The 27,422-nt window shown below is 37.3% G+C and overlaps 1 protein-coding gene and 2 long non-coding RNA genes across 4 annotated transcripts; 1 reads left to right on the forward strand and 2 right to left on the reverse strand.

The window, feature by feature from the left end:
* The first annotated feature begins 1,903 nt into the window (after window positions 1–1,903).
* Window positions 1,904–11,764, forward strand: LOC117133548. Its single transcript, XR_004457429.1, has 2 exons — window positions 1,904–8,769; window positions 8,869–11,764. It is a non-coding gene; the product is annotated as an uncharacterized LOC117133548 (long non-coding RNA).
* Window positions 11,765–13,025: 1,261 nt separating this feature from the next.
* On the reverse strand, window positions 13,026–14,284 carry LOC103873749. Its single transcript, XR_004457427.1, has 2 exons — window positions 14,002–14,284; window positions 13,026–13,914 (listed from the first exon to the last, which is right to left on the reverse strand). It is a non-coding gene; the product is annotated as an uncharacterized LOC103873749 (long non-coding RNA).
* A 3,008-nt stretch (window positions 14,285–17,292) lies between these two features.
* On the reverse strand, window positions 17,293–19,352 carry LOC103873732 (scarecrow-like protein 30). Of its 2 annotated transcripts, XM_018655528.2 has the most exons (2): window positions 18,998–19,352; window positions 17,293–18,905 (listed from the first exon to the last, which is right to left on the reverse strand). In XM_018655528.2, the coding sequence occupies exons 1-2, from the start codon at window positions 19,186–19,188 to the stop codon at window positions 17,444–17,446; spliced, it is 1,653 nt and encodes a 550-aa protein (XP_018511044.1). In that variant the 5' UTR covers window positions 19,189–19,352; the 3' UTR covers window positions 17,293–17,443. The 2 variants fall into 2 exon arrangements, with proteins under 2 accessions (XP_018511044.1, XP_009150374.1); XM_009152126.3 differs by having other exon boundaries at window positions 17,293–19,348.
* Window positions 19,353–27,422: the final 8,070 nt, after the last annotated feature.

Below are 27,422 nucleotides of genomic sequence, written 5' to 3' on the forward strand. Positions count from 1 at the left end.
GAAGACTCGAAGGAATATTACGTTAAGGGACTTCAAAGGTCTTACGGAAGGTTGGGCTTTGTCAATTTATCAGTAACTTGTATGGCCCAAGATGACATGTTTAATTCTTCGTAACAAAAATATAAGTTTAAGCTTTGTCAATTAAATGACGGATTTAAGGATTTGTGAGACGTTACGGTTAGCAAAGGGAGTCGAGTTTACTCTGTGTGTTCGTCGGCTAAGACTTAGCTGCAAGAAGAAGAAGGGAGAAGAACCCTATTACATGTGGGCAGCAAATAACATGTGGGCCGCAAAAATATAAGTGAAGGCAAGATAGATTTTATTTTCGGGACGCACATGAGCGTAACAAATCTACAAAAATAAGAAACGCGTGAACACACAGAGAGCACAACGAGTCTACACGTGTCGCTAAAAGCACCCCCTTCTCTGCTGACGTGGCTGACGTGGATTTGTGAGACGTTACGGTTAGCAAAGGGAGTCGAGTTTAGTCTGTGTGTTCGCCGGCTAAGACTTAGCTGCAAGAAGAAGAAGGGAGAAGAACCCTAATACATATGGGCAGCAAATAACATGTGGGCCGCAAAAATATAAGTGAAGCCCAGATAGATTTTACTTTCGGGACGCGCGTGAGCGTAACAAATCTACAAAAGCAAAAGAAACCCGTGAACACATAGAGAGCACAACGAGTCTACACGTGTCGCTAAAAGCACCTCCTTCTCTGCTGACGTGGCTGCTTGTGGAGAGAGCATAATCTAACTTCCTCTTTATGATTACGTGGCAGCACAGGAGAAGAGAATCTTCTCCTTTATATATATATTGGTATTTGCCAACGCCATCATTTACTCGAGCTTACGGAAACTGAACATCTTAGTTGGGAAAGGATTAGCAACGACAGGCACTTCAACCAGCTTGGTAAACTCGTCGACTCGGATGGCGACGTTTGAATAACAAAGGTTGAAATTTTTGTTGCTTAACATGACATCGAAACCCTCTCAGCTTGTTCATAGCCCCCTCCCTAAGAAGTTCTATGAAAGTGTTAAGGCAATACAGAGGCTTGGATGAGATATTCCTATAGGAAGAAGAGATATGTATGTTTATAAGAGACCAACAATTATGGAACCAAATAACAGTAATCACGAATCAAAATCAGTGCAAATACCAAAAAAAAAAACTAAACTAAACAAACAAACAGTAATCACGAATCACAATTAGTGTAAAATCTACCTTATCATTCAAAGTAGCATCTCGTTTCCCATAATTTCACCACCTTTCTTCACATTCCTAGCTTTCCAACAACCGAGAAGGCGTGTGACAACGGTTAGACTGCAACGACCATGCTTAAATTCGGAAAGTTATATGGGAAGTCGCCATTGTTCAACTCAACTTTCAAATATTTGAGTTTGCTTGCTAGGAAGGTCCAATATTTATAGATGTAGATTTAGGGGGTTACAGTGGAAACGAAAATGTAGATAAAAATCTTAATGTGGGAGTTGTGGCCTAATGAAGGGAAAACCCAGATTAAATGACGGATTTAAGGATTTGTGAGACGTTACGGTTAGCAAAGGGAGTCGAGTTTAGTCTGGTGCATCTGGAAACTCAAGACTTCCCCAAAGATCCAACATTTTCTCTGGAGAGCTTTGTCTGGTGCATTGGCGGTGTCAGAACGTCTTCAGTCCAGGGGTATACACGTAGATTCGACTTGCCTAGCCTGTGGTCAGGCATCGGAAACGATTTGTCATGTATTGTTCCTCTGTCCTACAGCAGTAGAGGCCTGGAGACTAGCACATATTGAGCCCCCTCCCACAGGATTCTCCACTATATCCATTTTCCTCAACCTTCATTACCTTGTGGCGGGTACAAAAAAAAAAGTTGGAGGCAGAGCAACATTAAATCTTTCCCCTGGATACTTTGGAATCTCTGGAAGGGGAGGAATGCTCTGATGTTTGAAAAGACCCGTATATCAGCTTCTTCAATGGTTACTAAAGCTCTAGAAGAAGCAGAGATTTGGAATAAGGTTAACTCGAATGTTCTGGCATGCGAGGAAGTACAGGTTCAACCTCCTACTGTTCAAAATATATGGACTAAGCCTCCCTTGGGTTCCATCAAATGTAACATTGGAATGGCTTGGAGTAGTTTGGGACCGTTTACGGGAGCAAGCTGGATCACAAGAGATAGCTGTGGGCGTCCTATTCATCATAGTCGTCGAGCTTTCTGTTCCTCTGCCTATAAACGGGAGTCAGACCTTAAATCTCTTCTTTGGGCTATAGAAGCGATGGGTAGCTTGCGGGTCAAGAAAGTTATCTTTGAAGCTTCTTCTTTCGAGGTGAGACAGTCCCTCCTACACCCCTATCACTATATGGATCTCCTACCCCTTATCCAACGAATCCTAGCTCTCTTACACTGTTTTGAGGTATGGTCTATATGCTATGTATCTGATCAGAATAACAGTGTAGCACAAGCAATTGCAGAAAGCGTGGTTATAGGGGCTCGCTCACAATCGTATGTTGGGTCTGGGGGGCCTTTGTGGCTGCAGCAACTTATTCAGCAAGAGGCAGGGAATTAAGTAACATTCTATAGCTCCGTTCTCCGTTCTCTGGTGGTTTTTAAACTGTCCCCTTTTTCTATAGCTCTTTTACAAGAGTGCTGTGGTACCTACTGGTACTTGTATTTTTCTCAGCTTTTTTCATATTCTCTTGTCTTTGCAGTAATATTGTCCTTTTGGACTTTCAAATTAATGAAAACTCAGTGTTAAAAAAAAAAAAGCACCTCCTTCTCTGCTGACGTGGCTGCTTGTGGAGAGAGCATAATCTAACTTCCTCTTTATGATTACGTGGCAGCACAGGAGAAGAGAATCTTCTCCTTTATATATATATTGGTATTTGCCAACGCCATCATTTACTCGAGCTTACGGAAACTGAACATCTTAGTTGGGAAAGGATTAGCAACGACAGGCACTTCAACCAGCTTGGTAAACTCGTCGACTCGGATGGCGACGTTTGAATAACAAAGGTTGAAATTTTTGTTGCTTAACATGACATCGAAACCCTCTCAGCTTGTTCATAGCCCCCTCCCTAAGAAGTTCTATGAAAGTGTTAAGGCAATACAGAGGCTTGGATGAGATATTCCTATAGGAAGAAGAGATATGTATGTTTATAAGAGACCAACAATTATGGAACCAAATAACAGTAATCACGAATCAAAATCAGTGCAAATACCAAAAAAAAAAACTAAACTAAACAAACAAACAGTAATCACGAATCACAATTAGTGTAAAATCTACCTTATCATTCAAAGTAGCATCTCGTTTCCCATAATTTCACCACCTTTCTTCACATTCCTAGCTTTCCAACAACCGAGAAGGCGTGTGACAACGGTTAGACTGCAACGACCATGCTTAAATTCGGAAAGTTATATGGGAAGTCGCCATTGTTCAACTCAACTTTCAAATATTTGAGTTTGCTTGCTAGGAAGGTCCAATATTTATAGATGTAGATTTAGGGGGTTACAGTGGAAACGAAAATGTAGATAGAAATCTTAATGTGGGAGTTGTGGCCTAATGAAGGGAAAACCCAGATTAAATGACGGATTTAAGGATTTGTGAGACGTTACGGTTAGCAAAGGGAGTCGAGTTTAGTCTGTGTGTTCGTCGGCTAAGACTCAGCTGCAAGAAGAAGAAGGGAGAAGAACCCTAATACATGTGGGCAGCAAATAACATGTGGGCCGCAAAAATATAAGTGAAGCCCAGATAGATTTTACTTTCGGGACGCGCGTGAGCGTAACAAATATACAAAAACAAAAGAAACCCATGAACACACAGAGAGCATAACGAGTCTACATGTGTCGCTAAAAACACCTCCTTCTCTGCTGACGTGGCTGCTTGTGGAGAGAGCATAATCTAACTTCCTCTTTTTGATTACGTGGCAGCACAGGAGAAGAGAATCTTCTCCTTTATATATATTGGTATTTGCCAACGCCATCATTTACTCGAGCTTACGGAAATTGAACATCTCAGTTGGAAAAGGATTAGCAACGACAGGCACTTCAACCAGCTTGGTAAACTCGTCGACTCGGATGGCGACGTTTGAATAACAAAGGTTGAAATTTTTGTTGCTTAACGTGACATCGAACCCTCTCAGCTTGTTCATAGCCCCCTCCCTAAGAAGTTCTATGAAAGTGTTAAGGCGATACAGAGGCTTGGATGAGAGATTCCTGTAGGAAGAAGAGATATGTATGTTTATAAGAGACCAACAATTACGGAACCAAATAACAGTAATCACGAATCAAAATCAGTGCAAATACCAAAAAAAAAAAAAAACTAAATTAAACTAAACAAACAAACAGTAATCACGAATCACAATTAGTGTAAAATCTACCTTATCATTCAAAGTAGCATCTCGTTTCCCATAATTTCACCACCTTTCTTCACATTCCTAGCTTTCCAACAACCGAGAAGGCGTGTGACAACGGTTAGACTGCAACGATCATGCTTAAATTCGGAAAGTGATATGGGAAGTCGCCATTGTTCAACTCAACTTTCAAATATTTGAGTTTGCTTGCTAGGAAGGTCCAATATTTATAGATGTAGATTCAGGGGGTTACAGTGGAAACGAAAATGTAGATAGAAATCTTAATGTGGGAGTTCTGGCCTAATGAAGGGAAAACCTAGATTAAATAACGGATTTAAGGATTTGTGAGACGTTACGGTTAGCAAAGGGAGTCGAGTTTAGTCTGTGTGTTCGTCGGCTAAGACTCAGCTGCAGGAAGAAGAAGGGAGAAGAATCCTAATACATGTGGGCAGCAAATAACATGTAGGCCGCAAAAATATAAGTGAAGCCCAGATAGATTTTACTTTCGGGACGCGCGTGAGCGTAACAAATATACAAAAACAAATGAAACCCGTAAACACACAGAGAGCATAACGAGTCTACATGTGTCGCTTAAAGCACCTCCTTCTCTGCTGACGTGGCTGCTTGTGGAGAGAGCATAATCTAACTTCCTCTTTTTGATTACGTGGCAGCACAGGAGAAGAGAATCTTCTCCTTTATATATATTGGTATTTGCCAACGCCATCATTTACTCGAGCTTACAGAAATTGAACATCTCAGTTGGGAAAGGATTAGCAACGACAGGCACTTCAACCAGCTTGGTAAACTCGTCGACTCGGATGGCGACGTTTGAATAAAAAAGGTTGAAATTTTTGTTGCTTAACGTGACATCGAACCCTCTCAGCTTGTTCATAGCCCCCTCCCTAAGAAGTTCTATGAAAGTGTTAAGGCAATACAGAGGCTTGGATGAGAGATTCCTGTAGGAAGAAGAGATATGTATGTTTATAAGAGACCAACAATTATGGAACCAAATAACAGTAATCACGAATCAAAATCTGTGCAAATACCAAAAAAAAAAAAAAAACTAAACTAAACAAACAAACAGTAATCACAAATCACAATTAGTGTAAAATCTACCTTATCATTCAAAGTAGCATCTCGTTTTCCATAATTTCACCACCTTTCTTCACATTCCTAGCTTTCCAACAACCGAGAAGGCGTGTGACAACGGTTAGACTGCAACGACCATGCTTAAATTCGGAAAGTGATATGGGAAGTCGCCATTGTTCAACTCAACTTTCAAATATTTGAGTTTGCTTGCTAGGAAGGTCCAATATTTATAGATGTAGATTTAGGGGGTTACAGTGGAAACGAAAATGTAGATAGAAATCTTAATGTGGGAGTTGTGGCCTAATGAAGGGAAAACCCAGATTAAATGACGGATTTAAGGATTTGTGAGACGTTACGGTTAGCAAAGGGAGTCGAGTTTAGTCTGTGTGTTCGTCGGCTAAGAGTCAGCTGCAAGAAGAAGGGAGAAGAACCCTAATACATGTGGGCAGCAAATAACATGTGGGCAGCAAAAATATAAGTGAAGCCCATACAGATTTTACTTTCGGGACGTGCGTGAGCGTAACAAATCTACAAAAAAGAGAAACGCGTGAACACACAGAGACCACAACGAGTCTACACGTGTCGCTAAAAGCACCTCCTTTTTCTGCTGACGTGGCTGCCTGTGGAGAGAGCATAATTTAGGATAGGCCCGCCCTACGGGCGGGAAGTAAAAAAAAATCTTTTATTTATTCTCAATTTGAAAATAATTTTTAAAAATATTTATTATTGGATTTTGTTATTTTTATTTTAAAAACATATGTTTAACTAACTAAAAATCATTTTATTACGTCATTATTTTGCATTTTTCAATACTGATATTATTCAGAATGGCGGCGGAGATTCAACATATAAGTTTTTCTCTTTTATATATTTTAATATTTTTTTTTCTTTTTTACTTCTCTTTGAAATCTATTATTTGAAATTGAATTAAACGCTCAGGTGCTCCTGCCCGGAAAAAAATGATCTGAGATACTCCTGCCCGAAACTGACCGGATTTGGAATTTAATATATCTTTAATTAAATCAAAAAATTTATTAAAAGACCACAGAGCCAACAGAAACTTACATAATTACAACCTAACCAGGGCCATTTCGCGGACCATCCATACCCGATCCATAAATTCGGATCTATTTCGCCTTAACTTCCGAAACCTTTATATGACTTAGTGTAATTGTAAACTTTGGTATAACTGTGTAGCGTAATAAAACCTGAACAAATAAATACTGTCCCAGTTACAAAGTTATGCTAAATTGAACAAAATCGCACATTGAGTACTCCACATTTATATTGCAATTTATTATTACGTTATTGTTCGGCCACATGTGTTGTTATTGATATATTTAGTGAAGTTCAAATAAAAAGATTAGTTTATAGATATAACTAGAGTAATTACAAAATGTTTATAGATAGAACTAGAGAAATAACAGAGCATAACAGCTCATCAACTTAACAACTTAGTAAAACTAGATAAAACTTCTACTAATTTTCAATTGGCCATGTGCGAGCAGTCAAGTGTATTTGGTAGCAGAAGTCCCAAGCTGCACAATTCTAGAAACAACGATCGCATTTCCACCGTGATCGTGATCCATCTAGGGAGACTTCAAACTCTGGAGGGTCTATGTGGGAACACCAGCAATCACATGGCACATTAGGATCTATCCTTTCAGCCACAGATAGAAACACGTCAGGTTTATCGTAATCCCAATGGCCTGAGAGTTGCCAACTACAGATGATTTGAAACATCTTATAAACATGTTGACGAGTAAAGGCCGGATAGTTGTGAACAATTCCCCTATGATCAATGCTAAAGGCTAAGTTCAGCATTCCATCAACAAACTGGGCCAACTCGCATCCTCTCTCACCAGCAAGATGGATTTTTTCCCTTCCTTCATCAACTAAATGGAGGATGAAGAACTCATACATACCTCTCAAGTATATGGCCTCTGGATTACCCGAACGGTAGCATTTAAGCCTGAATGTTCGAACAGCACTAACCTCGTCTACCCAGTCATTCAGGTAAATGAGATTGGCCGTAGAAGTGATCTTCTCTTCCAACTTCGTTGAACCCGGGAAAAGCAATCCTTGCAGAACCAAAATCCCGGATATTCATCGTTGCTACCGTAGAGAGAATCTTATGAAGCTTTGAAGGAGGGAGAGAATCCATGTCTAACTCTGATAAAAGAAAAAATGTTATTGTGTGAGAGAGATGAGGGAAATTGTAGAGATTCGAAATTGTATGTAATTGTAGAGTGTAATTGTAGAAGTGATAAACCATTTATAGGTGATTTGATGGACTCCTCGAGAAGATATGACTTCTGTGACACGCCTTTTGAATAACAGTCGCATCTGTTGGAATTGAAACTTTGTAAAACTATAATTTATTAAGATATATCTAACTATATTTAATGAAGTTGAACAGTGGCGTGTCCATTTAAGGTTGATTTGATGAGTATTATTACTTGATTGACTCAGGTTGATTTGATGAGTATTATTACTTGATTGACTCGAGACTCCCCCGAGATTAAACCATTTCTCTCCCCGAGAAAGCATAACTACTTCAACTTATCTAACACGCTTTCTGACTGCAACAGTCGCCTCTCCTGAATTTTAACATACATAAAGTCTCTTGTGAAAAAGTCTCTTTTAATAATCATTACACTTCCGAGTATCATTTATACGCTACATCTCTTGCATTTAAGAGAATTCTGCATTTAAACACTCACTGTTACTCCATCTCCTCTCTCATCTCTTCTCTCATCTCTGAGAATACTCCATCTCTTCTCTCATCTCTCAACAAACAAGATGGCAGAGTACGATAAGCTTTCCGAGGTTACTTATAACCCGGCGGTCAGGGCTTGGCGTTTCAGAGTGAAACTACACAGGATCTACCCTTTCTATTCCTGTGTTACCAACAGTGGGCTTTACTATAACTATATCCTCGCAGATGAAGATGTAAGTGTTATATCATCATCTCTCAATTGTGTAATAAACATGTAACCGTCAGAAATAAAAACTTTATCCTTGTAACATGTAATAAACATGATCTTTGTACTTTATTTTTGTAGGGATACAAGATGGAGATGAACACTTATGGGAATTATAAAAAATTTAGAGGCCTTGAGAAGGAAGAGGGAAGATGGGTGGAAATCTTTGTGGTAGATGTTGAACGGGCCTACCCATGTTTCAAGACAACTAGGTCTCCGTTCAGGCTAATTGCTTCGCGCCTTACGCAAGTCCGCATCATCGAACCTCTGAACAATCGTCTTTTCTTTGATTTGAAAAGCATCCATGCAATCCCTCGCATGCACTGGTGTGACCTCAAATATCCCATAGGTAAGTGAAACCAACAGATTTAGGAATGGTAATCACAACTGATTTAGGAATGGTTTAGGAATGGTAATCACAACTGATTTAGGAATGGTAATCTCAACAGTAGCATGGCTTGGTTTCAGAACTTTGTATAACTCTGTAGATGTAAGTGAAACTAAGTGAAACGAACTGATTTAGTTGAGTAACACTTATATGGTAGATACAATGGGAGTGGTCTTCAACACGGAAGCCCATCTCGATGCCCCTTCAGGACCAAGGATGGAGTTTTACATAAGGGACAACATGTGAGTATAAAGTAACATATGATCTAAGCAAAATTTGTATATATATATATATATATATATTGTAACTGACGCACTTTTTCTTTATTCTGAATAGTGACCATCAGATAAGATGTGTGGTGACCGGCACTCAGGCAGTTGCCTTCCGGGATGGTCTTGATGACATGAGTGGTGGGGGTCGTAGACAGGTGATTGTGGTCCTTAAGATGTGGAGAGTCTGTGAATCTACGAGTAAGTGTTGTTTCTGTGTCTAGTTTTAAATGTGATAATTGAGTAGAACTTTTGCTAAAATCAAGACCATGCAGATTATTTTGGTCCTGATGATATATGGCTTCAGACTGAAGGTGGATTTGCGGACTTCAGGTTCAATCCGCGTTTGCCAGAGGTTGAGGAATTCAGGCAGTCTGTACTAAACAGCGACCCTTATGTTCAGAAATATGGGGTTGAATGTCTCATGTAAATGTTTAATGTCGGTGAAACTTTGTTTAAATATCGGTACAACTATGTGTTAATGTTGGTGAAACTATCTCTATTGTCGGTACAACTTTGTTCACTCTATTGTTCAATTTTCCAACTTTATAGTTTCACTTAGTTAATTTTCCAACTTTTCGTTTCACTTAATCTCACCTGTTTCAACTTTTGGTTTCACTTAATCTCACTTGTTTCAACTTTTGGTTTCACTTAATCCTTGTTCCAACTTCTGGCTTAACTTAATCCTCTGTTCGACTTTTTCGTATAAATAGGTCAGATATTGTGTTAATTTCATTTTCTCAATTGTCTAACAAACTAAAAATAATAGAAACTTTTTCGATAGATCAAACTACATGGTTGTTCAACTTCGCATAACTTAGAAAAACATAGCTTAGCAATAACAGTTAGTTATAGGAATTGGAATTCTCTTAGGAATTTCAATTACTTTTTGTACATCATAATTCCTACAACTAAAACGATGGTAAGAAGAACACAACCTCTTGATATCTTTATCATGGGCATCTTTTTGGGACCTTCGCGGATATCTCCTTCATTCCTTATTGTTGCTTTGAGACTCTGAACTTCTTCTTCGAGCATTCGAACTTGGTAGTCCAGCTGCTGTATCTCATCGGTGAAGGCTTCGTCAACCCATTTGAAGACATGATTGTCGTTCTCGAGCTACAACATGATTTTTTTCAAAACGAGTAAGCGTGATTCATAAGCGTTCGATATATAAACAACAAACGGATGTACCCTTTGTGAAGCCGCAAAGAGACACCGATAATACCGGCGATATGGGTTTGGATTGCTTCTGGACATGATCTCGGTGACGCCCACCCCGCACCAACACCTACTAGGTATCCCCGAAGTTCGTATCCGTCTCCGACCACCGGTCATGGAAGATGAAGCGGCGGACATCTCGGTTTTTGGGAGGGGAGGGAGTGACGACGAGAGAGAGGAGAAAGATTAGGGAAGAGAGAGAAAATGAAGATAGAAAATGGGGAAAACCTAAAAAAATGGTCTTTAATACTTCGATTGAACGATTGGGAAAAGCTGGGAAATTAGAAATTCGAAAAGCTGGGAAATTAGAAATTCGAAAAGCTGAGAAATTAGAAATTCGAAAAGCTGGGAAATTAGAAATTCGAAAAGCTGGGCGGGAAAATTAAGAATCCCACGGTTTTTTCTGTTGTAAGTTTCACCAAGTACTCAGTTTTACAGAAAGTGTCAAAGTTGCACTTTTTAATTATTTCTATTTATCTTAGTTATACTCGACTTGAATTAATGATTTTGTGGTTATACCAATGCAATTATGTTTCCTGAGTTCATTTCTCATACGATCATGTACATATAAACTTGATTTCGTGCCATAAAGAGTTATCAAATCTAACGAGGTCAGTTTCAGCGATAAAGCTATGACAACACATTGTATTTCCTATATGATTGCTACCAAGCAATGAGATAGAATTTTAACAATTCTGATTAAATCATAATTAACATAGCACTAATAATAAACTACAATCGTATTACTTCCATGACTTATAAAATTAAATTACAAAGTTTAGCATTTACAATCATATTATTCAATTTACATAACGTAGTTATACCAGTTTCACTTAGTTATACAACACACAAATAAAATTTATTTCACCTCACAGCGTTCTCATACGATAAAAACACCAAAACCGAAAGTGAAAGGCAAACACCAAAACCGAAAGTGAAAGGCTTACAACCTAATCCACATCAAAACTGAAACCGAAAGGTTTACAACCTACTCTTCTTCTGTTTCTTGTGGGGATGTTCATCGTGCTCCAAACATGTGCCCACATTATCTTCTTCTCCATTTCCACTCTCACGCTCACAATAGTTCCTACTACAAGAGCTCTCTCCAACTCTCGACAGTTGCTCGGTTATTTGAACTATTTGCAATTCTTCGATGTCCTCCACATGCAAAATACTTCTTCTTTGCTCTCTATCAACTGATGTTAGATAAACAAACACATCTTCATCATCCAAAATATATGATTGCCTCTTAGGTTCCACTACCAATGGAATGTAACCCAAATTGAGCCTCTTCGTAAACGGATATATTCCCATCTTCCTGCATATCCTCTCTTTCAACAACGAATAAGTGATCTCCTCCAATGATGATGTCTTAAAGGATATAGCATACAAACGAGCATCGGTTGGAATCCATTCATAATCATCTCCATCCTTAGAATAATGTCCATCATAATCAAAGTGTATGTTCGTCGAAAATGGACACATTGTCTGCAATAAAAACATTTAACCACTTAAAGTTATACTTGTTTATTCAGTTATACCATTCACGTTATACTTGGTTACACAGTTAAACCCTTAAAGTTATACTTCGTTATACTTCATTATACCATGTCACAGAGTTGTGTCAGTAACCAACCAATTAGTGATAAGCCAGAACGTCTAATCTTCGATTGAATCGTCATAATTCCCGACATTCAATCATTCCTTTCCGATCCTCGATTAGTTCATGAAACCCAAATGAATAAGAATTTTTCAATTAAAACTATAAATTTGGAGTCGAGTCTTCAATTCAAAACCAAATTGTTATCAGCTTTGATTCCCGACATTCAATTATACAGTTGTTGATTATCGAATTCCCTAACAAACAGACCATTCAAACTTTCCGATCGTCGATTAGTTCATACACAAATACGAAATCTTCTATCTAATCGGAATCCCGTGAATAATGAGTTCGTCTATGGTGGATCCTATACATCGGTCTTAACGACGATTTGAGATACATACCCTGTATAACGGAATTAATAGCTCGATGATCCAGTATCCAAGCGAAGAGATCGTATTCCAAACGAATTCACGAGAAGATGAGTACGAGGGAAGTATCGAGTGGGCTTCGAGTGAATCTTCGAGTCGAAATTCGTCGGGGGGGGGGGAGGGAGGGAGGAGGAGAGGAGAGAGAGAGTGGATACTCGATTAATTTATTCATTAAATCGGTCAGGGGTATTTTAGATATTAATCACATTCTCTAAGAGTATGAAAATAGATAAGAGTATGGCAGATCACATGAGAGTATGGTAGATCACTTTTTCCCTCATTAAGAGTACCTGAGCACTTGACTCTTTTAAATTATGTAAAAAGTAAAATTTACCTGCCATTTTTAATCAACTTAAAACATAACACATTATTGTTTAAAGATTTACACTTTTTTTAAAATTTATCAAATAAACCATATCAACCAAAATAATTAGGACTTTTCAAAGCAAATATTATAGTCTAGTCTTCAAGTTATAAGTTTTTACACTGGTTTTATTATAGATATAATTAAGGTTTTGTACTTTATGTAACAATTTATAATTGAATTAACTTCTAACCAATTTAAGCTATGGTTAGGATTTGGAAATAGTGGAAAGGAGTAAAATATTTGGGATGACTTAACAACTCTAGGAACAGACATGGAGATTTGGACCTGTGTTGTGAGGATCCATAAGCAAATTATAAAAAATGAATCCGTATATAACATGTAAAGGCACTTCAATGAGGACGTTAAGAAGTACTTTGCAGTTGCACATGTGAAAAATAGACAGCAAACAATATCCGAAAATAAACATGTGTTTGAATATAGAAATAAGAACTGAGAGAACCCCATGTGAGCCGTTTATTAATAGAGATGAGTAAACGGTGGTTGGAAGGTACACTCAGTTAGCTTATAGGGAAGAGAAGCACATGACCATAAGAATTTGATTAGACGGTAATCTCAGAAATTTACAGTCCAGTAAGTGATAGTCTTGTGCTATTGTCACCATACAGATCCGGCTAACTTGTAGTAAAGCAAACACAAATCATTATACAAGACATAAGAAACAAAATCATATTCACATCTGAGTATACCTGCCAACCAGCTTCTATGCTAATAAGATATTGTCTGAATAAGTCACTATTAAGCCATATTTGCGAGAAGATGAACTCGTTCTGCTTATTTATCTTTGGCTCCCACACATTTGTAGTTGCTTTAGCTCCATATTTCTTATCCACGTCCACATTAGTTATGTCATGCTCATGCTACAGTTCAAGAAACCGAAACAAAAATACAAATGAGATCAAGAAACCAAAAAAAAAAAAACTTTGCTCATCTGGTGACCTCTTTGGTTAATGAGGTCAGGTTCTGCAGATTTAGGAAACGGGAGAGCTCATTCCTTCTTCTTGCCATATCCTTTGAATGAACTTGCTCTCAAGATATCACTTCCTTTGTCCTCCTCATGGGAATGGTTCCTTCGAAACATTTACCATACTGATGTCATAACTGAGGGATATTTATGTCTTTCTTTTCCTGACTTTGTAGAAGACACTTTGTTGTCATCAAAAAATCCCTCTGGATAGTAGTTAGGCTTCACCTAAAGATGAAACTGCAAGTAAAGTAAACTAAACATCAGCGCTTAGAACATAAAATAAAAAGCCCAAATAAAATCAAAGTAAACGATGTATTCATGTACCTGAATCTTGTGATTTTTGAGGAAAGGACGATCATAAGCTGGTTGTTTTGTGATAGGAACACATGCAGTTACATCACCATCTGGGGCTGTTAATCACATCCAAAAGTTATAAACCCTTTTTTTTTGAATCTAGACACAATATGAACTTGGTTCAATTATAACAAAATAAACAAAAACAAAAGGTATAATAAATCATCATGTGTAGTGTAGTATGAGAGAGAAAGCAAGAATCATGAGATTATGATATGTTCCAAAATCAACTCAAGCAGAAAAAATACTCAAAAAGAATAAGATGATAGATTTATCTAACCTGAATGATCTAGACGGCAGGTTTGTTCAGCCTATTCAAATGCTTCTTCACTTTGAACTTCTGCTTAGATATGCCAAACCTTGCGGCTTAGGATAGTGAAAAGAACCTCCACAGCCATAAATACAGTATGGAACTTCCAGTTAGCTTCTCCTTGCTAAGATGCATCCATAATAGATTTCGTCTCAAGTTTTGGAAAGTTTAAACTCTGCAAGCAACTGGAAGATGATCTTGTGGTTGCTCACCGGAATTGCTACAACACCCAAATCAGCGAGGATGAGAGAGGAAATCATCTTTCTAATATGCAGAAGTTTTGGATTAGTATGATTGGGAGGAATGGAATGATGCATTTGACGAAGGCAAATTCACCTATTTATATCTGTAGATTCAGAAAACCAAAGAGAGTAGATGATTCATTGAATGTTAAATCGTGGAAGTAGTGGAGAGAGGGAGTTAATTACAGCTTTAATGACAATGATTGCATGAAGAGGATTTCCGTAACGGTGCCGCTTTCATAACGTGTAAAGAAGAACGTCAAGCGTTTCAACATTGGAACCCAACAGTCGAAGACTTGACCCAACCTGTCAACTAGAGGTTTTTCGGAGATAATCGATCACGTAAGGCAACCAGAGCTTTAAACTCTGTGGAAAAATAGTCGTTCAACTCGAGCTGCAACCCTAGGCAGAGGATAGTAGAGAAAGAGTTGAAGACGAATACTGGTGGGCTCCAGTAATATATTAGAAGACCATTTATATATCTCTCGAAGCCCAAATAAGAAAGTAGTGTAGATGCAACATACGGTAGTGAAACGATGAGTTTTGTAAGTTGGGACAGGTGTCATGCTCACAGGGCTTGACTTTCTGAGCTGGCTGCTGAGGTGGCGCGTCCTGGAGAGAGATAACTCTACTTTATAAATCAAAATAGACCTACAGCTCATTCAGAATTAAACCAAAAGACCCAAAATTAAGCACCGTAAAAAATACATCAAAAACCAAGTTCAATCAAAACAGAACAAAACCAATCCACCATTTAAATAAAACGATACGTTTTAGTAATAGGACATGTGTCGCCCTCTGATGCATCGATTTTCGGATATGTCTGCCTACGTGGCGCGTCCTCGAAAGAGAAAACTCTCTTTTATATAAAGATATATATAAGTGAGGCTTTTCTCTTTCAAGAAGCCACATCAGCATATAAGGATGAGCATTTTCGGACATGTGGCATAAAAAAAAATCGTCCGAATTGTATTTTCTTTACGTTTGGTGGGCTTTAAAATGGATTCGATTAGTTCTTAATTTCGTGTGGGCTTTATGCCCAAATGGATATCCCAGACAACTTTTCATTTCTTCTCGCCTTCTATATTTTCAGTTTTAACAGCCGTAAATTTTCTGGAAGTTGCACCGACTTGGTCACTGTAACGGCTTGATCTCGTGGCGGAATCCCCCAGCAAAACGCTGAAAGATGGAGAGACTTTCAAGCAACCTCCGATGTTCACAGAGCAAAAGCAAGCTCCAGCGTTGTTGGTCCACAAAAGATCGAGGTACATATCATTCTTATACTCTAACCTCTACTTAGAATCTAAATAGATAAGTTTTGCTATCGAAAATACAGCCTTGCATTTTGCTATATTTCTACAAACAAAACGTAACCTTCTAACAAGAATCTCACAAATGATCATGTCAACCTTTTTTTTGGGTGCAGTCACCTATACAGAAACGGGACCCCAAGTTTGATACTAACAAGGTTACATATCTCTCCCACTCAATTGGCATGCTTTTGATTGGAAGCTCGTCAATTTACAACACCCAGCAGCGTCCACCATTACTGAATTTCGCACATCAGGTTAGTCCTATCAGTCTATCACTTAGAACAAGTATATGTGTTTTTAATATGGGCTTAACCCGCAGCTACGGTTTCATAGAGGTGATGATTATCCAGATGATGATATGACTGGAGCTCAGCATGTCACATAGAAGCTCATTAATTCCGTCAACAATAGTGTTTCAGGCAACAACACCCAATGCTTTCCTGGTCTAAATGTAGAAAGTAACACGTTGACTGCATCTCCACTACATGGCACACAACGACTGAGGACTCCATTGTTTTGAGATGATGGGCCTGGTGCAAATTATAAAAACCAGCAACATATTTATCATTACTCTTAGTAAATTATGCCGTCCAGTTGATATTTTCAAACCCACATCTTATTTGGGTTTGTCTTTCGTTTAGATTTTTTTTTTTCAAAATTAGGACTTTGGTTTAAACGATATGCTCTATTAACCTAACCTTCTGTCAATTGTCAAATTGACCCACGTCAATATAATCTGGATGGTTACATTCTTCTACATTTTGACTTTAACATATTCATAGCTTATTATGAAGATTTACAACCTGCAAGATCAGACATGTTACTTATACAATTCAGTAACAAAATGGTTTTAAATTGGGAAAATGCACCAAATAAAAATACCATTCAAAGTCTAAACTCCACGAAGATTAAACGCTCAAGCTTGGAAAAGAAAGCTACACCAACCACAACAATAACAAAAACCAAAAATTTAACAACCAACTGATAAGTTTAACGAAAACATAAGTCAATCCGTAGGGGAATGACAAAACGAATGAAAAACATGAGGATCATCCCACAAACAATAGCTAGAAACACAAATAACCCTGTCACAAACAACAAACGCAGACACGATCAGTGGCGGATATTTAGACGGGGCACATCTCTTTTTCACTATGGCTATTTTCTAATTAAGGGACACTATATAGAATTTAGGTAAAACTAATGAAGAAAATCTTTTTAAAAAAAATAAACTAATGAAAGAAAATTTTTAAACAGTTGGGGCACATGCTCCTGTAGCTCCTCAAGTGCGTCCGCCACTGGACACTATGAGAAGCACATAACGCCAACCAAACACACCAAAAACAAATAGCATCCCGCGACATATCCCTAGTATTTTGATAAACTAATATGTAACTTTTAAAGTGGAAGTATTGAGATCCTATTTAAATGTTTTAAATTTAAATATAAACTTGCAAGAAAGAACAAACGCATTCCATAGATATAAAAGAGAGCCAAATCCAACAGTTTCTACAAAACATTATCAAACAAGAAGCTAATAAAATAGTTTATTGCTTCTTAGCAGGTTTCCAGCAGGAAAGAGCATAGAGGACTCTTCCTTTCCATCCCTGAAACATCCAGTGGTTATCGTTGTCGATCACGAAATCTTTGTGGTAACGTTCTCTTACTAACTCCTTCCCTTCCTTCATGATCTGTTTGTTTAGTTTCGCTGGCCTAAACCCGGCTCTTAGGATCCTAACTTGCCACTGCTTGTAGGTCTCTGGCCTCGCAAACCGCTCAGCCCCTTCACAGGCGATCACACTCATCGCATCCTTTATGATTAGCTCCCGCTCCACCAAGGTCCTGCAATCGTTCTCTTCTGATATGTTGCTCTCAAACATGTCAAAAAGGGAGGAGCAATGGAACATAGCTTCTCTAAACCTTGTTAGGAAGAAGGGCGAGTTGTACGTCCCGTTAATCTCTGCAAACACAAAGAGGTCAGGATTGATATCTCTAAACAGTTTCAGAGCCGTGTCTCTGGGAGAGTTTAGGGACACGGTTTCATCAGGCGTGTATTGTAGTCGGAGGATGCAGTTGACAACTGTTGTCTCTCCACTATTGATCACCAGCTCATCAAGAGTTATGGTGTCCCAGGCTTTGGCTATGAAGTTGTACTCGAAAGGGACACTGAACTTGTCACAGAACCGCTTCAGTCTCCGACCAGTCTCTTCTACCCGCTCTGATGGGCGGAATCCTGGCTGAGGCAGCTCGATGCCCGTCACACGGAGCTTTGGTGGTCCGCCAGGACGTGCTGAAAGGGCTTGTATAAGACAAGGCCACTGGAAGCCATAGAGGATCCCGAAGTCAACGATGTGAAGTGCGGTTGCTTTGGACGCAAGCTCAAAGATACTTCTGTTTGCAGTGTAGTAACACATTGCTAACGTAGGGCAAGCCTGAACAAACTCCTTGTACGCCTTCAAAATGTCAACCATCGATGTTCTGCTCAAAACATCAAACGCTGGTGTCTTCATGGTCCCCGTGATGCGTGCTTCAAGCGCATTTGCCAAGTGGTAACCAAGCCTCTGAGTTGCGTCGCCGTGGCTAGAAGAGTGTTCCCTTATCTCCTTCAGTTTCTCGAAAGCTCTGCTCTGGTCAAAGCTAGCCACTGCTTGCGCGCACTGCATCAGGAGATTCCTCATATCCACTGGCTGATCTGACTTCTGAGGCTTGGATCGGTTTAGAGATCCCTTTGCTCGTCCGGTTTGGTTCGGTGTTGCTTCTCCATGATCTTTCTTTTGACACACCAACAACACTTCCTCCAACTTTTCAGCCAGCTCATCCACCACAGAGATTGCTGGGAGCTTTGATTTCCTTCCACCCTCAAGATCATCTTCTTCTTCTTCATCTCTTAGACGGTGGTACCTTCTTGTTAATGGGCTCAAGTTTTCAAGAGAAGAGTCGTCTTGAAGAGGATTTTGATCCTCCTGAAGCACTTCAAAGAAAGATCTCTCTGCGGCTTGTAGAGCCAAACTGTCTTCCAACATACAAGACTGTTCTTCAATATCTTCCTCCATCAACATGTCATTGATGTACTTCAAAACAGGGTAGTTGGTTGAACATACCGTAGATTCGGTTGGAGAAGAATGGTTCTGAGATTCTGTAGATTCGGTCGGAGAAGAAAGGTTCTGAGATTCAGATTCTTTGAAACTGGTGAAGCCGCTGGTTCCGGAGTCAAGATTGTTCCTTGGTTTGCAGCAAGATCCAGAACCGTTGTCGAATCTGAACCCATCAACGGGTACTTGCAGAATAGCATCCATCAAGACCGAAGAAAAAGGGGAAGAGAGAGAGAGAGAGAGCTTAAGTCAACGAACAGAAGAAAAGAAGTTACATGTGAACACAACAAGTTGAGACACGGTTATTATTTATACAAAGGATTGTTTAATTGTTTTGTCTTGGCAAAGAAGATAAATGAAGTTTCGAGGAAACAGGGAAATTGTGTGGGGTTGAGATAAACACTGAGCCGCCACAAAAGGTTAGAGATACATGTCAATAATATGTCCAAGACTTTATCTAATGTGTGGTGGGTCCAGTGTGATCAAAAGCTATATTGTTTTCTTGCTACTGTCTTCTATTCGGTCACTTGCCTGGTCAAAAAGGCTTGAATATATAAATGATTAATAGTGCATAATAACAGAACTGGTTTGGTTTATGTAGCAAATTTGTCCTTTTTTTAGTAGAGATAGAGCTAAACTAATTTCACCGGTATAAATGCCAGACCACTCTTTGGCATGTGGTGCGGTGTAAGTGTGTTCCCTCAGTTAACTTTGCAAGGGGTATCTCTATACACATCGTCGTGCTTCTTACATGGAGCTAGTCTTGCCTTTTCATTGGAAATAGTAAAACAAGTATTTTTAGAAGGAAAATATTACATGACCCGTGACCGACATGGAGAGTGAACCTTTTTACTACTCGAGACCAACTGCAGTGTGAATACGAAGATTTATTTTTATTTTATATCATTTTGATTTTAGTTTACCAACGAAATGAGATCATATTTGGTGTCGTTATTGTATAATAGAATACGGAGATAAATAAGATAAAATCTTCGGATCAAGGATTGGACAGAGATAGATTTCACGTGAACGTGGATGCCAAACCTAACCTACCATTTTTTTTCTTTTGGTTCAACAAACTTACTTTTCTCTTCATTTAGTATTAAAATAAAATTTATGAATTCTTCAACAGTCAAAGGTCAAGAGAAGAAGATTTAATTTACTAAAAATCTAAAATACAAAATTATTATCTTTTGAATGTGGAGACTTGTTGTCTACATTCATCCCCTCTTCGAAATACTTTTTATTTTTGTATGTCATGTACTCATGTGTGGTTATGATTTCAAAGTACCTTAAGTGTGGATCATCTATTAAAAATATATCCTAATATTTTATCCAAATTAAAATAACTGAATCCTACGCACGACTAATGTAATCTTAAAGGATTGTATGGTATGCGCTAAGCAATGAGCACTAAGCCAGCACCTGTATTTTTTGTTGGTCAAATCCAGAACCTGTATAATATACCAATACCAGTGGATCTTTATCAAACTGAAGATAGGATCTATATTAAAACATTTAAATTGTATTAGTTGTTGATGAAGACATCAAATCATCATCAACTAAATATATGGAGTCAGGACTCATAGAGATGAGAACTTTGAGCTGTTGAAACCCAAGGAGACATACAAACCGAATTTGACTTAGATGGAGGTTGATGCTTAAGCATTTGAGCTAAACAAATATTTGGAGAACACAGTTAACTCATTTAGAGCAGCATACCATCAAAAAACTAAAAGATTTTTTATAAAAACATATTAAAACTACAATCCAGCAGAAGCAACACGAACAAACCAGAGTAAACAGTTAACAAATCTAGTTTTTCATTTTTATTTTAATATTTTAATAATTATTTAATTAAATTAATAATAACTAAGAATATAATTGTTTTTACTCTTTAAGGAATGTTGTTATTTTAATGATTTTTTTCCTCAAATGCTAATTTTAGGATGAAAACTTATTTTGTTGCTATTTAAGAAATTATCCAATATCAAACGCCAAAAATTAAAAAAGAATAAAAAACCATAACTGTATATTTGAATCTTATAAATTTCAAATATCTGAAACCGATTGAAATATTGCTTGTATTAGGTTGTGTTGGATTAAATCTGCACCAACATTTCCTTTTAAAGTACAAGCATAACTTGTATTAACTGTGCTGGATTACATAACTTTCTTCGTACACATTGCCGGTCCGATCACTACAACAAAACATGGTCATAACGACGACTAATTACGACTACCATAGTGTTGTCGTAATGTACTATTAATTAATAATGATCAATTGTTAAAACAACGATTTTGTGGCTCAAGTTAATTAATAAAACCTGTTATATCAACTAATGATCTCAATAAACGAAAAGACCAACACTTTGTGAAGTGATTAAATACGCATGTATAAATCACATTAATTATAAATATAACTAATAAGTTAATATGTTAGTTATATTATGACATATTAATGATGTAAATTACAGGTTGATTATGATGATCCACATTACAGTCAGTGGGTTCATGAATTGATACAAAGTCTCGTCGCTAAGGTCATCACAACATCTTTTCACACCTACGAGTGTGGAAGTCGTCGAACAACGGTTAACTATAGAATATGTGTAAAAGGTGAAACAGATTTCTATGGGATCTTACAAGAGATCATCGAAGTGGAATTCCCTGGTTTAGTGAAGATGAAATGTGTCCTCTTCAAATGTGATTGGTTCGACCCCACCGAGAATAGAGGTGTTCAATATAGCAAGTTTGAAGTTGTGGATATCAATGCTACACGGAGGTACAACAAATTTGAACCCTACGTATTGGCATCTCAAGCAGATCAAGTATGTTTTATTCCATATCTGAGGATCAGACAATCAGGAATATCTTGGTTAGCTGCTATAAAAGTTACACCTCAGGGTCGAGTATTGAGTGATGAAAAACCACCTTTACAAGAAGATGCCGTAAATGAAGTGGACATACCAGAACAAGCTACAGATGTAATCTTACTTGTTGATCCGCAAAACCCGGGATATTAAGATCTGCCCTACGAAGTAGCGAATGAAGCCATCGAAGATGAATTTGAAGAAAGTGATGATCCGGATGATGATTCTGATGACGAGTGAACTTGAAGTTATGTAACTTTGTTGTTTGTGGTTTTCATTATCTTGTTTAAGTATGAACTTATTGTAACTTGAAGTTATGAAATTTTAATTTTAATTTGTTGTTTGTCGTTTTCGTTATTTTGTTGAAGTATTAACTTAATGTAAAAAAAACGTTGGAATAAGTTATGACCTTTTGATGTTTGGGGTTTAGAGTATAACTTATGATGTTTGTGGTTTGGATTTTTGGTTTTAGGGTATAACCAATTGGCTTCCCTAATTCATCGTAAACAATAAAGTCGTCGTAAAGACGAAGTAAATAAGGACGAATTAAAATCACAGCTTATTTTACAACGAAGTCACGACGAATGTTTTTATGAGATATTACCATTCGTCGTAACTTGGTAGTGATTTTATGACGATTTAGACACTAGCACAATATATTTGTACCTATGTCGTCGTAAATTTACTTCGACATTAGGACGGATGCTTAGTTTCAAGCCAATAAATATGGACTTCACTACCTCATTTCAAAATGCACAAGTTCAATCGTCCATTCTTAAAACAGATTCTAAATCTCTTCGAGATATTTTTCAGATGCCTGAGGATTCCTCTCAAGAAACAAATATAAAAAATTTAGTTTCTGCGGGGGGATCCTTAGGCTTTAAGAGAATTTAAAGTCTTCCTATAAAACCGGCCGTCGTAACCAAGTTGTTAATTTGGGTTCTGCCAATTTCATCTTTAATTCGTCGTAAGCTAAACACAGTCGTCTTTAATTCGTCGTAATTCTTTACGTGGGCGTCTTTATTTCGTCGTAACTGCAAAGTAGATGTCGTCTTTAATTCGTCGTAAATTTTCTGTCGTCGTAAGTGTAACGTAAATTACGACGAAGTTACGACCCACTAAAGAAGAAACCTAAATCCTTATATAAACACGGGGCGTCGAAGCTATTTCGATGCTCACTCCTCTCTCTCTAACAACGACCCACTAAAGAAGAAACCTATTTTTTTAATTATATATATATATATATATATATATATATTTCAGTCTCATAAATTCTTGTAAATTTTGTAGGTTGAAGAAAGACAATTGTCTTGGACAGAGCATTTCGGGAATCATCAAGGCAAACTTCCGGGAAGCGCATCCTAACTGGACTCTTACACCGGACCACGTATGTGGTTCAAGTGCTTTGCGGTAATTAAAATTTTAATTTTAATTAAATTTTTCAATATTTAGTTAAGTATATCTATTTTGAAATTTATTTAATTATTTTTAATTTAAACCTTTTTGTAGCAACAATATAATTGGTATATTGTTGTTAATGAGACGCTGTAAGAAGCGTTCAACGAGAAGACGATGGCTCGCCTAAAAACAATGTTGCGGATTAGAAGGAGAAGTGGAGGGTTTTAGGGGATAGGTCGCAACCCCTCTACATCAGCGATGACGTTTGGAAGGGCTTAAAGGCTTATTGGAATTTGCCTAAGTCTGTTCGGAAGTCTCTCAAGTGCTCCGCATCTAGGATGACACGTGACGCTCAGGGAAATTTGCCCATACCCCATACTTCCGGACAGATCCCACACGCCGGGAAAGCCCTTCAAATTGTAAGTTTTCTATCTTTCTTCAATTTTAAAAAATAATTATCTAAATGTTTTTTGAATGCATGAAATTAATTAATTTAATTTTTTTTTAGGCGGCTCAAGAAGGAGCACCACCATCTCTTTCCCGGGTTTACAAGACGACACACCAGCATTCTGATGGGACGTTTGTGCATCCTGAAGCAGAAAGGATCTACAACAATGTCGAGACTCGGATATATGAGGTTCAGACACAACTGTCCCAACAAAATCCCGAAGCTGAACCAGTTCAGTTGTCTACCGTCGAACAAGACAAAATTTTTGAACAGGTATAATTTTCAATTTTTTTAATATACTTTATATACATTTTAATTTTTCAGTTTTATATATGTACTAATATTCATTTCTTTAATTGAAGATTGTCCCGAAGAAAAAGGGACGGATGGTCGGGATCGGTACGGTTAACGATGTCCCGAGGGCATGAGCTGAATATGCGGCGAGAATGCAGGACGATTTGCAGCTCCTGACAGATTTGACAGCTGCCAACCGAGTCATTTCAGAGCTCCGGGCAGACAACCAGGCCAACAGAACCCACATTAGGTCCATCGCGGAGATGTTCAATGTTCTTGCAGAGACAAACCCAGCTCTTGCAGCGATGTGGCAAAATGTATGTCCTGGTCCCGATCCCACTCCGGAAGAGCTGGCGGATTTGGAGCAACGGTCTGTTCACCACAGTGCCGAGAATCCTTCAAAAAATCCTTAAAAGCATATCAATTTGCATTATAGTCCTTAACATTAACAAAAGTTATTAATAATAATAAAAAATTCACAAATACATATAAAACATACATTTAATATATTATTCAACACACAATATTACAATATTATATAACAAAAGATGATATAAATTTCCTATATAATATAACAAACTTCATTTGATCCAAATATTTATCAACCACATTTTGATTATCTTGGAGGTTCAGGGTCCGGTTAACCAATGAATTCTACAATTAGTAAAATATGTAATATTTAATTGTTCATGTAATTTCCTTTAATTTATGCTAAGCTAGTTTAATGTATTTTTATTTTCTGTGAACTTTATTTTATGTATTTTTATTTTGTGTGAATTTTATTTTATGTATTTTATATTGTGTGAACTTTATTTTAATATTATGTAATATTTATCTTGTTTTATTTTATTTTGGTGTACTTAAGTTATTATAAATTAAGTTTAGTATATGTATTTATGAAAATAAATAACTATAAGGACCAAAAGAAAATACAAGATAGTTTTGTCTTTAAAAATAAAGTATTTAATTTATGATGCAAATATATTGGTTTTGAAATTTTGAAGTTAAAGTTAAGTATCATTTTTGAAGAATAACATACGAAACAACATTACATAATTTGATTTGCAAAAAACAAAAAAAAACATAAGATGCTCTTTATTAAAAAGGTCGGAATTACATAATTAGATATTTCAGAAACATAAACTTTAAGTAGATTGCATCCATGTTATCGTGACATTAACACTCCGCATAAAACGTTGTAGGCATCCGAGCCAACAATGGGAAAGTGATGTTTATCAGGTTAAAGGCTGCATAGACCGAAGGTCATTCCGAAACCTCCTTTAGTTGCTTGCAGGTCAATTTGACAGCGTTAATATCTGAGATGGATCCTGCAGCCACGTGTAGGAGCACTTTCTCTTGCAGTTCATCTGGTAAGGAAAGCAACCTCGAATCCGCCATGACGAAAGTTTGGTAGGGGTGAAAATTCGGTATGGTCAAAGAGAATTAATATTTTAGAGATAGATATTGATGAAGATATATGTTTGAGGTTTGATCGTAAACGGGGTACTCAATAGTTATATATAGATGAAGATTATCGAGAAAAGTAATTTAGTACTCCCTCCGTTTTTTTAATATAAGTCGTTTTAAAGAGTTGTGCACATAGATTAAGAAATCATTAATTTTTTTATATTTTCTATACAAAAACATCATTAATTATTTACCTAACCACAAAATAACCAATAAAATAGAAGGTATATTATCATTGGTCATATAACATTAAGTGTTAATAAATTTTACATAGAAAACCGAAAACGTCATATAATTTGGAACATAAAAATTTCTCTAAAACAACTTATATAAAAAACAGAGGGAGTATATTTTAGTATATTGAGATGAAAACCATTTTATAAAGTTTATCAAATACATTTTTTACTTCTGCTTCTTGTCAAATAAACTTGCAAATCGGTGTAAATCATAGCATTAGCTATCCTCATAAAACTGTGACGTATGGTAAACGTATCAAACAGGCAGAGCATGGAAGATGTATTCGAAAAGACACCTCCTTTAATTGGTTTACACACCTATTACCAAATAAACTATTTTTCAATTATAAGGTTTTATGTTTTTATGAAAGCAGAAAAGTTAATGGCTGACCAATCAGCAATTGGTGTTTGGCTGAGATATTTATGACTTATAAATATATAAAATTATGAATTAGAAAATTTGAGGCATGAAAATTGATAAATGTCTTTCGTCTTGAACAAATTCGACGTTTGACAACTAGAGGAAGGCGAGTTACATTCAAAAACCACAATCATCAGGGCCAAAATCGATAAACATATCGGTCAGATCAAGCCAAACTCTACTTAGCATCCACTCAGGCTTCTCGCCGCCATGCGCCCATATCCACTTCAACCTCCGCATTTGACTTCTAAATAGCATTCTAGCCACCCGATTAAAATTTGTCCATATCGTCAAAGAATGCCTTGGATCCCACGTGCACTTTCGCTAGAAAAAAGAGATAAAATATCAGTGTTTTGACAAAATCTTCCAGAACGAAAAATAGTATTGTGTTTTGCTTACAACGATTTGAAGAAACCATCGTTCCTTAAAATGTCGGGGAATTAATCGGTAAATCGGCCACTCATGAACCCAGCTTTCTTAAAGAATCTCCGGTAGGGCTAGCAAGAGGTCATGTAAGAACCTAAACCACGTAACAGTAGTTTTGTCAACCCAGATACCAGGCCCAGGGTTTAGAAATGGAAGGTTATCCCGGCCCGCAGAGCTTAGTATGGCATCGACACGGCTTTTTAAATTTGATGTCCAACCTGGTACAACCGACATAACGAAATGAATATGAAACGGAAAAATATAAATGAAACAAAACGAACTTTGTCAGAGGTATTTGGAGAAAGGAAGTTCGTCGAAATTATAAGGAATTATATATATATATATATATATATAAAACTAGGTTGAGATCCGCGCCTTGCGCGGAGTGAGATTTGTGACATAAAAACGGCAAACACCCCAAAGTCAAAACAACATGGCGTCTAACACAACTATGTCTTAACTGTAATTATAATTTACAAACATTATCACCAAAACCTAATATTTTACTCAAATTGAATGAATTTACGTATGATGTTTATGTATTATTAGAGTTAAAGAGACATGATTCAACTTTGAAATACATAATATAACATACCGAAAGGACCTAATTCAACTATGTTTTTACAGGGTTTGATGATAAAACATGTCAAGTACGTCTGTATAGAAAAATATTCGTAGAAAATAGTAAGAGAGAATCAATGATATCAACGGTATATACAATCATCTTTTGTCCAACTCCTCAACCCAACCTCAAATCCTCAAATTTTGAGGTTTTTGCCATTTCAACCCAACCTCAAATTCTCAAATTTTGAGGTTTATAATAGTGACACCTTAAATTTGAGGTTTCACTATTCAAAACCTCAAAACTACT

This window comes from Brassica rapa, chromosome A01, assembly GCF_000309985.2.
Source record: "Brassica rapa cultivar Chiifu-401-42 chromosome A01, CAAS_Brap_v3.01, whole genome shotgun sequence".
In the NCBI taxonomy this organism is placed as follows: Eukaryota; Viridiplantae; Streptophyta; class Magnoliopsida; order Brassicales; family Brassicaceae; genus Brassica; species Brassica rapa.